At 36.5% G+C, this 15120-nt stretch overlaps 1 protein-coding gene across 5 annotated transcripts in view; it reads right to left on the bottom strand.

Moving 5' to 3' along the window:
• The window catches only part of LPIN2 (lipin 2), a 90555-nt gene that overhangs the window by 55967 nt on the left and 19468 nt on the right, over positions 1-15120 (bottom strand). The window contains exon 1 of one of the 5 annotated variants that reach the window (XM_053664331.1): positions 10542-10634. The exons of 3 other annotated variants lie outside the window; for them this stretch is intronic. Coding sequence is in view for 1 of the 2 variants with exons in the window: in XM_037136090.2 (XP_036991985.2) it covers positions 10275-10379 (105 nt within the window). In the remaining variant the exon portion in view is untranslated. Of the gene's footprint in view, positions 1-10274; positions 10515-10541; positions 10635-15120 lie in introns of those variants that run through there. One more of the 5 variants, XM_037136090.2, reaches the window with a different exon arrangement.

The following is a 15120-nucleotide window of genomic DNA, read 5'->3' as shown; positions in this document are numbered from 1 at the left end:
TAGTCTTGGACCATCTGCAGCAGAATCAAGTTTGGGTGGTTAAGAATGTAGATTCCTGGGCCTCAATCCAAACATGAAAAACTCGAAGTAGAGTCTTGAAGATCTGTTATCCATTGATTCTGAAGGACATCCAGGTCTGGGAACTACCTCCAATCTCTAATGAACAAATTTCACGCTCCCAATCCAGACTAACCTTGTTGAGAAAATTAAGTTGTTATGGGTTGAAATATGTATCCATGCCTCTAAGACACATATTACCTTGACATCTGATCCAAACTTAACAGACCCTGAATTTTATACATTTTACTGAACAGCTGAGCTGATCATTTTTATAAGATGAACTCAAGGATTGACAGTGGTTCTGTCAAAAACTCATTCACAAAAATTCTCGTCTGGGAAGACTGCTTTCTTAGGGGTTTCTTCCCTAATTACAACCTGATACTATTCAAAATTAACCTTTTGAATACATAAGAAGAGGAAATTTTCTGACCCAATATTCTGTTTTGGAATTTGAGCAGCTATATGGTGCAATGGCTAGCTCAGAGGGTATTAACAGGGTTCCCGGGATCACTATGATTTCCTGTCTGAGACTCCAAACACGGGGGTAAACCCCAGTAGCCATGTCTGTAATATGGGACTGAGGCTTTAGTATCAGGGGGCTGATGGGGTGGGGAGACATCTGACCCAAAACTGGGCTGAGATACACTTGAAGTGTGTATGGAGAGTTGAAGTAATCAGAAACCAGCAAGGCTGAGTCACCTGGGTGGTGATACAGAAGGCTCACCAGCTCAAGATACCAAGCAGCCCCAGCTCTTGCCCTTTTACCATCTCTCTGAATGATGAAGTCACAACCTTGTTTGCTTGGCTTGTTCAGAGTCCATGTCTAATGTCTGCCAACAAAGGACTTAAATACAAACATGCTGATACTGCTTCTGACTTGATAGTCTCCAAAAAAACACCCTGGGAAGATTAGCAAGAAAATAACCCAAAAGTAACCCAGTAAAATCTGTCTTCTACTGAAAACTCAGGCTTTTGTTTTTTTATTGTTATGATTATTTTTAATGAGAGGACATGAGGTTGACCTTAAGCTTATCTGTCAAGGCTAGTAAGCTAATAAATTCAGATTTTAAATCTGCCAAAATATATGTTCTTTAAGGAAATTTAGAAGCACAAATTTTTATGTACTGGGCTCACTTTCCTATAATTTCACCACACTATCTACAAAGTAGACACACAATTATTTGGGGCTGAGTAAGGTTCAAAAAAGGGAAGACCCTTTGCCACTACAGTAATAAACATTCTTTCCTGAGTGGTGGGCCCAAGTTTTACTCAACTGTTTGCTTTAGCTTTTCAGCAGGTATAACTAAGATAAGACTGTATCACCTACCTCATCCTCAAACACCATCAATTCCCTGCCCTCCACCTTAGTCACTGGCCCAGTAATTTTCAGAACAATCCTTCAAAATCCAACAACAGTTTTCTTCTCAATCCACCACCTAGTGCTGACTACTGATCTAAGAGAAAGGATGTCCTAGGTTTCCTGGATAATGAAATGGGAACAAATAAAGTATGTCTACAACAGATTGTGAACACACACAGCATAATGGGAAAGATGATCAGAAAGAGATGGGGTGAGGAAGTGTGGGCTCAAGGGGAACAGAAAGCAGAAGGTGGTAAAAAAGGGTTCATGGTTCTCTGTGTCCACGGCATCCTCCCCTTTCCCTACCACAGCATGTAGCACTCATCACCCTACAGTAATTTGTTTATTCAACCTCCAAACTTGAACTTTTGACAAAGAAAGAAGTGCTATGCTTCACTGTTTTCCCAAAGTCTGCCTGGCACAATGACTAGCAATAGGAGATTCTCCATGAATATTTTCTGACCAACTTTTGTATGAATTAACCAATGGATGAATGCAGAATCAGGAAGAAGAGAGAGGAATACATACAATGTTTGGCATTGTTACCTGAATAAGAGAAATTCAAGAGGTAGGTAATCACACACACACACACACACACACACACACACACACACTCTCTCTCTCTCTCTCTCTCTCTCTCTCTCTCATTAAAAACCGCCAACAGTGGAGTAATGCTCAGATTTTTGGAACCAATGTTTTTTTTCCAGATGCTGCTGAAAACCTCACAGAAAAAGCTTGCATAAACCTGGTCTATGTGAGTATCAATTAAAATGACACCCACCTCAAATGGGTAAATCTAAAAATATCCGTGAGAACAAATGACATCCGTGCAGACTGCTGTGAAGAACACTGAGCAGACAGCCCCACAGCAACTTGTGGCAAAGACTGTTGGTTTGTCAGGGGAAGTCAGTGTGGGGAAGGGACAGAGGCAAGGCTAAATGTGACAATGATCATACATAACCAAAGATGACAGAAAACAGAGTAAAATAAAACAAACTTAAGTTATCATTTCCTACTAGTCAATTTACTTACATGAAAATGCCCTATGTTATAATTTTATATGGTACAGGCCTTCAAGGTAAATGGCAGGTAACAATAGTTTCATTTCCCTAAAGCTCAGCAAGTACCAAAATATTCATTTTCTTAAGCAATAGAATTGGTAGAGCAAGGAAAAGTAAATGTTGAATTTTACATGTATCTTTAGATTTCAGTACACACAATAAAATTTGTGTTCCTTGAGTAAATCCTGAAGTAGAAAGCAGCACGCTAGGGGCCTAACTAGTTTCTACAACTCCCACATTGTTCCTGCAACCAAACTTGTTTTGAACTACCACAGCTCTACAAAATGTAATGGTTCTCATTCCTTTACTTCTCCCTTCATTATTTCAAATTGCAGAATAATGCCTTGTAATGAAGCTTTCTGATATCTTTTCCTGTCAAGACTACAATATGCCCAGTTCTAATCTACTTGTACGTGAGGTGACAGATCATAAATGTTCCAGGGAACATTTAATCTGACTGGACTCTGGAAAGAAACACAGAAATAAAATAAAAAATTTCAATTAACCATGAAAGATATTAAGCAATTACTTAGTCAACCTTTCTGTAATGGTTATACCAATCAGCATATAAAAAAATCTACCTGAATGTTCATGCTAACCCCGCTGTGAAATGCAATAAAAGATTTTCAAATAATAACTGTACATTGAACTATTCAAAATACTGTCTTTTTTCAAAAAGAATTAAGGTGCACTTTACATACTATAAAATTAACCCATTTGTACTGTACAGTTTTAACAACACAATGATGTAACCACCACCATAATCAAGATACAGAACTAGATCACTCCTAAAACACCCTTATGACACCTTTGTGGTCAATCCTTTTCTCTCACCCCCTCCCAACTCTAATCTGCTTTCTGTCCCTTAGACTTGCTTTCTCCAGAATGTCATATAAACAGAACCATACGGAATGTAGCTTTTTGAATATGGCTTCTTTCACTTAGCATAATGCATTTGCAATTAATCAGTATTTTTGCAGCAATCTGTGAGACTTGCAACAAGGTGGGCAGTGGACAGCTCAATCCTTGATCCTCTCTCCAGGAACTTGTATCCTAGTCTCTTTTTCTCTACCTGAATAAATCACGCTTTTGCTCTAAAACAAAACAAAACAAAACCAGTATTGTTGCAGGGATTAATGGTTGATTCCTTAGGGTTAAGCAGTATACCATTGTATGGATGTACCAAAGTCTTTTTATCCATATGTCAGTTGAGAGATATTTGGGTTCTTCCAGTCTGGGGCAATTACAAATAAAGCTACTAAAAACATTTGTGTACAGAATTTTGTGTGAACAAAATTTCATTTCATTTTGTTAGATACTTAGGAGCGGGATTCCTTGGAAGTATTTTCACAAGGTTGATTTTGCAGCTATTGTTTTTAAGATATCTTCAATATACTAGGAGTTTGCTATTAAAGATAAACCCTCCTTTAAATTATTTTACAAAGTGGTAAAAATTTAACTGTTTCATAAATATGGATTTTCATATATGGGAGTTATATTTACTCACACTGGTAAAAATTCAAGCTATTCATTTATTCATGTCATAACATTTTGAACTATGTGTATCCTTGATAAACCACATACATACAATTCAGATGTTTTACGAAGTATTCCTCCTAGAGTTGGCCATGGGGAAGTGATGGGGAAAAGAGGAGAGGAAAGTAACGTTTATCCCTTCCAAATGCTATTTACATATCTTACCTCATTTATCCTCACAATTAGGTGAGGTATATGGCATTGTACTGGGGCTCAGAGAAAATAAAAGCTATAGGCACAAAAGCTCATGTCTGTCTCACATGCCCAGGCTCTTTTTACTCTATTTTGGGACAATTCCAAAAAACATTAATGCTGAGGTTATGTAGTTTTCAGGACCATGTAAGTAGGAATTTCATAAGTGCATGTAGAAGAAGGTAATGATGGTTCTTCCACATGCTATCATATATGAAGATATTAAGCTTTTTATTAGAAGCAGCCTTAAAGATATTACATTATGATCATAAATACATTTTTAAGGAACATCCTAAATTTTCTAGGATAAGAGAATTGTGTAGGTAACCTATACTGATGGTAATGATTGATAACTATAAGCTACTCTAAAATAAAAGTCAATCTGATTGTTTGGCTCAATTTCACATATGAAAGGCATACAATCTTAACATGTTTCCATGAAAATCATATGTAGTAAATGTTTTCAGTGATGATTATCACTTTACTCCAGATACCAGTAGAGTATAATTTCCTTTGAAACATTCTGATTTTATTTGGTGTTCTATCTAGTCACTTACCTAGCAGTCAGGAATTGACATCTTAACTCTTCTGGGAACAAATGAACATATCCTGTAGTTAGCAGGTCTAGGGAAAGACACGTTAAACTCCACTCATCTTTCTCTCATCCCCACAAAAGAATGACACTTAGTATCACAGATGACTTAAGTTGAAATTTTAAATTTATACCAATTGTGTTAATTCCCTGGGTTCAAAGTCCTTCAACCTGCATCATACTACCTAGTTAAGTTCACTACGAACAAGCCAGATGAATTATACCCAGCGGAAATGGAAGGTCACTACATGCACTTTAATTTAGCAACCAATAACTTAACAAGCACCTGTAGGCCTAAAGTTCACCACCTAAGCACCCCCAAAAACTCCAAACTAAAGAGTTTATTATGAAGAAGTCTGATAAACAAAGTACCTGCTTTAGAAAAAAGATACACTTTAGAAAAGAGGATGCAGACTGCCTTACCAAAAACAAGGTAAATAAAGGATTAAATTAAATTTGGTTTTACTGAAATTCAATTTTTGTCATTTGTTAGAGTGAGTTGTGCATATATTAATATACAGGGTGGCACAAAAGTAGGTTTACAGTTGTTTGTATGGAAAATAATATGATTAATTAATAATACAGTAATAAACTGTTTCAGGTAGGGGGCTATAAGGGCACTAAATTGTAATGGAAAAATATAATAAAGATTATATATTTAAAAAATAAAAGTAAACTGTTTCATGTATTTACAACTGTAAACCCACTTTCGACCCACCCTGCATCCACAGCCTCCCTATATATTCAAACCACTAAACATTCCCTCAAGTGTACTCAATTTCTCTTCACAAATTTTTGTAAGAATGCTAGCTATGAAAATGAACCAGTTTCCACTCCACTGCAAGAAATGGGACATTTATTCCCAGAAGGCTGAGTTCCCTTAGTTACATAAAAATTCTTTTCAGTGTGAGAAGAAATGATTACTATCTCAGGTATAGAAAATAATGATTCACTAATGAAGAGACAGTTCATCAATGATGAGTACCTAAAAAAGCTGCAAGAGCTTTGCCTTTGCATCCACTATGTACCTAACAGATATATGTCCAAAAGCCATTGCTCCCCAAGGATCATAAATACCTGGGAAGTGTCTGAAAATACAATTTCCTACAGGGAAGGCTTAAAATGAACCCTGTGATACTGGCCTGGAATTGAAAGTTTCCATGGACACAAATATAGATATGCTCATGCCTGGGCTAGAATACATATTTAATATCTGGGGTCTCTCTGCTAAGAAGATACAGAATCGAGAATACTCTAGAAATAGTAAGTGCACCTAGAAACCAGATCTTGGTTTCTAAATGCCATTCTCCAATAAAAAGAGCCAGAACTACTTAAAGAAGTTGCTAAACCCAGGGCTGAGGAGCAGGAAAATATAAGATGATGCTGGAGCACCTAACAGTGCCAGAAAGCAGGAAAATACTCAGTCAAAAGAACAGGAGCATGTTAAACAAACACAGGATCCAAAGCAAAAGAGCTGCCAAAGGCTAACAGTGTGGGCAATGAAATAATGATAGCCTACATACTAAAATATTCATGAGTCTAGTGATAGAAATTAAATTAATAAGTAGGGAGAAATGACAGCTTTCTCTTATAGAATGAATTCTAATTAATAAGTACAGAATGAGGGAAATAGAATCATAGTAATAACTGTGGCAGGCAATGAATGTTAGGAAAAAGAGGATTAAAGTTTGAGGAGAAATAGGATGTTTGCTTATTCTCAAAGTATCTTTCCCAAGGTATATATTCATTACAAAACGTCAAATAGTAACTTTATAGTAGAGAGACCTAAAGACACCACCTTTGTCAAGTGATCTAGGGAAACCTCCCCAGCAACAGACACACTGCCAGCAGGAACCCCCTTCCTGATGATTCACTGAAAAGGGCACATAACACAGCCATGATTTTCTTGCCAAAAACACATGACCTCCACCTAATTAAGAGACATCAGCCAAACTCATTTGGGGGGAAATTCTATAAAAAAAACTGACCAGCACTCATTGAAAGTATTAAGACCATGAAAGACTGAGAACTGTTACTGATTGTAAAACAAATTATAAAAAGTGTTTTTCCAAAAGTGGTAATATTTTTATTTAGATTCTTTCTGATAGCTATGTCCAATTCCTCTAGCCTAGACCTACACCTGACTTTTTGAGATGCCTAATAATGGTGATGAGACTAGGACTTTTACTTTCTATGTGTGAAACTGACTGACCAGCACCTGGATCAGGTCTAGAAAACTGGACTTTTCCTAATCAACTGAGTGAAATTGTTCAACTATCTGAAAGTATATATTCTCTGGGCAAAATGAGAGAGGTATTGTACAGTATTTATATAGCTATCTGTTGGATTTCTGTCCAGTTATGTTACTCGCAAAATCAGAGGAGCAAACAATTCAGACATTTTACTACATGGAAACAAAAAAGACTGTGAGCATCTAAGCAGACTCAGTCTGGTAAAAAATATTTGCTGAATGAAGAGACTTGTGTTTTCTTTGAATAGTTTAGTGCATACACTCTTACAGTATTGTGGAGCAGTTGTATATGTATGTATTTTAATTGTAAGCTATCTCCAAGTCTTTATTTTTGAAAACAGATGAGGGCATAAGTATAAAAATGGATAATAATTTTCAAACAGTCTAGACATAGTTCTGGCCACAGCCTCTAAGTTACTCTTTCCTAAGTACCTGAGCTCATCTGTAGTATCAGGATTAAAAGAAGCAAACAATTTGTGAAAACACAAAGATTCCAACAGAATTTACTCCCCCCCTAAACTGCCTAACTAGTAACACTACCACACTTCTGTGAGGAAATAAAATTCTATGCAACTAAATATTTAATTAGTTAAACAGTTCTATGAACACTGCCCGTGCTGGGCTGGAGGAAAGTGTTCCGTTTTGAACCCATTCACCCAGTGCTGTTCTAAGATTCTGGACAACAGGGAGTAATGACAAATGTGCTGGGAAAGGGGAGGGTTTCCTAGGTCAGTGTAAGGCAGTGCCCCAAGCCATACACCCCACACCCTGGGTGACCTGCTATCTTCTACCACTGTTTATGTCACTAAATCTTGCTGTAAATAATGTAACAATACAAAATTCTCTCAGAAAAAAGTGAGCTTTGGGGACTCAACTGTACAGATGCCCACATCCTTTGATAATGAGATCAGAGGGACAAGGATAGAGAAACACTGCCCTCAGGGCTTCCTACAGTCCTCCGCAGCAGGTGAAAATGTGCAGATCCAACCAAGGTCACGTCTCACTTCTGCCTCATAAACCGAGGTTCCCATCTCTAATATGAATGGCCCTTCTACCTCTAAGCCACAGAAAGATTAAATTCTAGAAGCATTTCTTAGCATTACAAGTTTAGCTAGAACTTCTGTAGTCTATTCTGTCCTATAAAAAATGGGACCAAGGTAATTTAAAATAAGTGTGGGTAAATAAGGCCAGTAGATTATTTTGGAACTTCAGGGTAATTGAATATGAAACAATTTGCTTTTCCTTGCCAAAGAAAGGAATTATCTTCACTTGTTTAGAAATTATGGAAACATGATTTTGTATTTTATTTTTTAAATCTTTACCCAAGAATATGCTTTTGTTGATTTTAGAAAGAAAGGAAGGAGCGTGGGGGGCTGGAGAGAAACGGGGATGTGAGAAACACTGAACGGTTCCTCCCGTCCTGACCCAGGACACAGGGCCCTGACCCAGGATACAGGGCCCTGACCCAGGATACAGGGCCCTGACCGACAACCATTCTGGTGTTTGGGGACAACGCTCCACACCCAACTGGGCCACCTGGCCAGGGCCGGAAACACAATTTTTAAAAAACTTCCCAGTTTCTACGAAAGCACAGAAAGCTTTCTGGGTTTTTTAAATAATTAATACATCTACATTCCATAAAATCATCTTTAAGATGAAGACTTTCACCTTCCAACAAGAGTTTCGCTCGGGCAGCTTATGACTAGTAAGGTCACTGAGGGCCTGGGCCCTGAGAAAAACAGGAATCATCCTCTCCTCCTGGACACACACACCAGGGTTACAAAAGCTAACTCCTATATAATCAGTGCAGCTTTTAAGCAGATATCAAAGCCAGTGTCCTGAACACTAGCCATTCAGAAAATCCAAGTTTCTTTTGGGTTAGGGAGGTCACCCATGGAATTTCAAGGATCTAACATTACCATAAAAGGGAACTAATAATAAAATGCAACTTAATCAAACACCTATGGCCCTTCTTTTAGAAAGAGGAAACATTAAGAACTTATTCCTGTGATGAGTGGTGTGTGTTAGTGCTACTCACTAAATGAAATTTTTAAATATTTCACATCAGCTGTGTTCACTATTCTCCTTTCTGACTTTTGAAACATAAATGCATGAATCCACATAAAGATCTATACTATTAAAATGAAATTTCAAAAGTAAATTGTTTCTCAGTAACACCTGACTTCTATTCATACTCAAACAATGTCCAGTTCCAACAATTCCCGAGAACCCTGAAAAGGTACTTATACCAACAGATCTAAAAGCAGAAACACACAAAATGTGACCAACATTTTTAAAAGGTGATAAAAATATTTAAACTAAAATCAACCTGATTACTAGCCAGATTTTAAAAACTAATTTTTGTCCTGTTTATTTTACACTTGTTTTCATAAAAACATATTCCTTTAATTTTCCTAAAAAATATCTTTACCTCACTTCATTTACTTCAGATAAGTTTTAAAGGAAAAGGTTCCATAAGTAAAGTTAAATAATATTTCCCTTAACTCATCTGGTTTTGTTTCCTTAGTTCAGACTTCTAGAACTTAACTAAGTTTATACGACTTGTATTATATCTTATATTAGCGAAAACTCTAAATAAAAAAAAACTTCAGACATCCTAATAAAAACACATATATAAAAATGCAAATAAGAATATTTTAAAAACTCATACAATATGCATATTCTCCACATCCTCCAGGTAAAAGCTTACAAACATGTATTTTTGTTTGCAGTCACAGACAAAGAAAGACTGCAGTCACAGTTCTCTATTATATATCAAAATACAATGCCAGTTTCAAAATGGTTTAGTTTTCAAAAAAAATTGACTAGATCACAAACTGTAAAAACTTTAAATGTTTTTTATTCCTCAACTACTACACCTAGATGCAAGAGAAAGTGAAACCAGATACATTTAGTTTGAAACTCAGTTAAAAAAAAAAAAATCTCAGTTTAACTTTACTTTTTTTCCTAGGCAGAACGTTATTAATAACTAATAAATAGAAAAATGTAGAAAGATGGTATAGCATGAATGAGGGAGACCAGGTAGGCAGGTTTCTGTTGAACCTAACATTTAAAAATTAATAAAATCTCTTACGACACTACAGTTTCCAAAGAAAAGGTATTAGCCATTTTCTTCTGGTGGGTGTCCTTCCCTCTTCTTTCGGTATTACCGAGACTGAGCAAGCAAACCAAGTGCCCAGAACCTTGGTGGATGTAACTCACCAGGATACCAGCAGGGGCCTTTCCATGGTAAACATCTTCAGTTTTGTTTGGTGAGTCTTCATGAACCTTCTCCTCATCTTCACTACCATCTTCTAAGTAAAACATCTTAAAACTGAACTAGCTTACAAGCATGTCTTTTTTCAAAGATGAAAATACAAATTTCTAAACTATCAAAACAGAAAGCTGCTCTGCTGACAAACTTTGCAAACACAGTAACATGGTTAAAACGGAAAGGAAATGGTTCTTTAAAAAAAATGCAATACATACATGACTTTACCAACGAGATTTGCTCAAAACACCTCAACCCCTTCTCTCTGAAGGGGAGATAAGAAAGGGCATGGAACAGGCTGTGCCATGTGTTTACGCTGATAGGTACCAAGTCCTGCCCAATCACATGACGGTCATTGCAGCTTCCATCACACAGGACAGGGATTGAGTTAATGATTCTCTAAATCAATCACATCCTCGTTTCCAGAAATAAAAACAACTATTTATATGAAGAAGTAATCTTACAAAAATTAATCATGTAAGGGAAAATAGTTTACATATGTTTGTAAACATCAATGAGCTTCCCAAGGACAGCCTGGTTATATGTGCTTTGAAGAACTCAATTACCAAAATTTTTTTTACTTTGTCATATTGGCATGACCCAACATATTTTCACAAGTGTAAAAGAGAGAATGCTGAACACTATAAATAATGAACAAATAATATTGTTAACAAATCATTATATTAATGTTATTATAAGTTATATTAGGTTGTAATAAACAATGAATAATTATTTAACTTCAAGAATATAACAATGCAACATTGTAAAATTCAAATATTCTTGGAATTTCCTTTTCAGCTCTTAGTAAGTTGACATATAGTAACTTCAAATGAATTGTTTCTAAAAAAACCTAAAATACACAAGACACAGACAGAATGTATTAACCTTTAAATTGAAATATACTATTGTGTTCATGAGTATCTAGGACAGTGCTACTCATTACAAATAGCCACTGGCCACATGTTGTTACATTTCCAATGTGGCTAGTACCAATTAAGATGTGTTGTCAGTGTAAAATACACAGAATAAAAACAGACATTGAAATAATCTCATAATTCTTACATATGCATAGGATCTCATAATTCTTACATATGCATAGGTTACATGTTAAAATAATGATATTTTGGATGTATTAAGTTAAATGAGATACATTCTTTTCTAAAGATATATTCTTAGAATTAACTTTACCTGCTTTTTTTTTTTTACTTCTTCATGTTACTAGAAAATTTTAAATTGCACGTGTGGCTCCCACTATGTTGTCCCACTACTTCTGAGCCCTGAGACTATCTTGGGAGCAACTTGGTAAAAAAGGACATTCAGCCAAAGTTTTACTAATGAATAACTAAAAACAGAATTTTTCATCATTCCATAAAAGCATTTGGTTAGTAGCTGGTCCTCATACATTCAATGATGTTCCCATTATTAAATACTTTTTCCCTACCTGTAGACAACAGAAAAGGACAAAATTCCTAAATATCTGACCAAATAAATGGGAGCTGGTATGCTTACTACAGAAATATATCACTAAGATGCACATAATAAAAATATTAAATGGCAGAGTTAAAACAAATTTCACCAAAATCAGAAACAGGAAATATACCTTACACTTAATATGTTACACTACCAGATATTCATGTGAACCTGGAGTACGTGAGGTACCCACAGGAACTTGTAATCTAATTCAACATGTATCATGTGCACAAATGCTTTCTTTCAAAAGAACATTTGGAGGGGTCTAAATATTATGATGTAGCCCTGACCAGTACGTGGTTCAGTGGGTTGGGTGCCAGCCTGTGAAACTGAAAGGTCTGATTTCCTACTGGGAATCAGGTTTGATTCCCGGTAAGGGCACCTGCCTGGGTTGCAGGCCAGAATTCCGTTTGGGGGCATTTGAGAGGCAGCCAACCGATGTTTCCCTTGCATATCAATGTTTATCTACCTCTCTCTCTAAAAAATAAGTATTATGATGCAATTTATAAAAATTTAAACCTCTTCCTCCATGTCCTACTGCAGTTCCAGATCCATGGTACCAGATGGTAGCAAGAAAAAACTGATACTGGAGTATTACCAGTGGGGGGGAAAAAATGGAAGGAGAAATGAGAGGTGAGGGAGAAGGAGATTAAGGGGAAAACTACTTAAGAAGGTGAAGAAGGGGGGAAGGAAGGTAAGCAGAAGAAATAAAACTTGGAAGAGAAGAGAAAACACTCAGGGGCAAACTGTAAGTAAGGTAGATAGAGGGATGAAGATACAGGGAAAGTGACAAATGGTGGAAAACCTCATCCACTTTAAATGTGAGAAAACTGAGGCTCAGAAAGAGGTCAGGCAATTAGCCCCAGGGCATCCACTTAGTTGACACCAGATTTCTGGCTCGGGGCTCCCCCACCTCACCCCCTGCCAGGTTAAAACAAGAGAAAGTGCTAGCGGGTAGGAGGATGGAGATTAACAGGAAAGAGTTAGAAATGTCTAATCTGAGCGGTAAAATCCAGGAGGGCAGAGATAGGCTGGTTATGACTTCTGTTCTGGCAACCTTTGCCTCAGATGCCTTTTACACAACAAGCAGCCCCGGGACAGTCACTTCGGTTTCCTGCTAGTATTGGAATTGTTTCAGTGTTTCGATTAATGACTCACAGAATGTTCTGACTACAAGGGAGTGGGCATGTACGATGGACCAAATGGAAGGTGAGCTCATCCTCCAAGCATCTGTTTAGTCAAGAGACTCACAACTCTAGCTTCCTCCTGTGGTAACCTGTAGATCACTTAACTCCCCTGGCTGGCACTCAACATTCTAGTTCCAGCCTGTCACTTGAGTGGTGGCTTTTCGGATGTGGCAAATAAGGGCTAGAAATCAAACCAACAATTCTTAATCATCCATGTGATTTTTCAAAGAAAAGTGCTATTGTATATTGTTAAACCTTTTCTCTATAGGCTAAGAATAATAGTTGAATATTGAGAAAAATTACTTTTTACTTTTCAAAAATCTTATCTTTTAAAAAAGGTGAGTAAAAATTGGATGCTTTTTCCCAAGACTTAAATCTTTCCAGACAAAATCTAGTTTAAGAAAACAAAGCCAAAATGCAGTCTGAAGAGTCAAAATCTTGTTTAGAGGTCCACATCTCATAATGATGTTGTAAAATATATACTGTTTGTTTTTTTCCTACTACCAAATTCCATTAGTATCTGAGACTAGGTATAAAACACTTCTTAAGAAGATGTAAGAATTTATTTAAAACTTTCTAACCTGATATTTGGTTCAACACAAATACCTTTATGCCACAAATTATATTCTGATTTTAGAACAAAACATGAAAATAAACCCCTCCCCCTAGTGGTTATATTGTGGAATAGCAACACATTTCTACTGAATTACTAATGAAGTGAGAAAAATAATTTTTGAGTAGTTTAAAAAAATCAGTGAAAATATTTTAAAGCCTCAGTTACAAAGAATTCATAATCACCATAATTACTCTATAGTAAAGAAATTAACTTAAGTGCCTTGCTGCATTTTCAAGGCCATTCACATGTGACAGAGAAGCCCACACAAAAGGACTAAAGCCCACCTGAAACAGAGTTCTTTGAGCCAGATGGCTCCTATCATCTGTAATACACTAAAGCATATGAAGTTTTCCTTCCCATATTTGGAGCTACTTAAAACACACTGTTTACCTATGAAAACAATCCAAAAGTGACCAATATGCTATCTTCAAAACCAACAGAAAAATTCCCCCTGATCCCATTGAGTTTCTCAAACATTTGTAGTTTAACTGTTTATTGGCAAATGACTATGTAGTTTACTCAGGCTCCAATGTTTCATTATATCCTCACACAATCCCAAAATGCTAAAGAGCATAGCTAGTGACTGTTTTATTTGTACTATGAATGAATGAATAATCAAATACAAACAAGTCTTTCCAGGAACAAAGAAGAAAAAAAGGGTCTCCAGAAGTCAGAAGGCCCAGCTCAAAGTGACACTCACAAAGAGAATCTTGACAACTTAGATTGTATCTTTAATATTGAATGTAGCTTGCATTCTGCTCTGATGTTTCCATTTCTTACTTTAAAAACAAAACAAAAACTGAAAAGACTCACTGGTCAAAATTCAAGGGTTAATGCACAATATTTCCTGTATGGCCTAGATTATCCTCAGTGTACATATTCCAGTCTAAGGAGTTTGGGCCTAAATATCCTCTGAAATCTAACCCTTCTGACATTAATGTTCTAGGTCAAACTTTCACCCAAATACTTTGAAATCAGAGGGGAAAGAATGAGAACTGTTTGGCTGTAGCTGTCAAGCTTATCCCTTTGATTGTTGAGAGGGTAAAGCTAAGCAGCCCAACCAAGGATCAAAAGAATCGTGATTTGGCATGTCACAAATTCTGGATATTCCAATAAAATAAACCAAAAGAAGTGGGAAACCCTGCTCAGAACCCACATGGTAGCTGCCTCTCTGGGTGTGTGTGTGTATTTCTGTGTTCTGTTTAAAGCATCTGTTTCTTTTTAACTATTTGTCTCTTCCTTCAATCATTTCACCCTCTGAACAGCAGTTTGCAATGGTCCTGTTCCCACAGTGACACTCAGTAGTGACATCCTAAGTATATAAGCAATTTTATGTACTAGGGCTTAGTCACCCCATTTTGTTCACACTCAAGAAATCCTGTTAAAATGCAAGTCATATTATCAAATTTGAAAATAGTAAACAGAAACAGATCTTTTGCTATAAACTCACAACTAACAGGAGTGCACCAGTATTTCACAACACTGACTAGTCAAAGTACTTCAGGAAGCACACTGTTGGCTTCC

The sequence above is a fragment of the Artibeus jamaicensis genome, unplaced genomic scaffold (assembly GCF_021234435.1).
Source record: "Artibeus jamaicensis isolate MK-2021 breed Jamaican fruit bat unplaced genomic scaffold, CSHL_Jam_final contig_354, whole genome shotgun sequence".
In the NCBI taxonomy this organism is placed as follows: domain Eukaryota; kingdom Metazoa; phylum Chordata; class Mammalia; order Chiroptera; family Phyllostomidae; genus Artibeus; species Artibeus jamaicensis.
The sequence above is the reverse complement of the archived record's forward strand: the minus strand, read 5'-3'. Positions and strand labels throughout refer to the sequence as shown.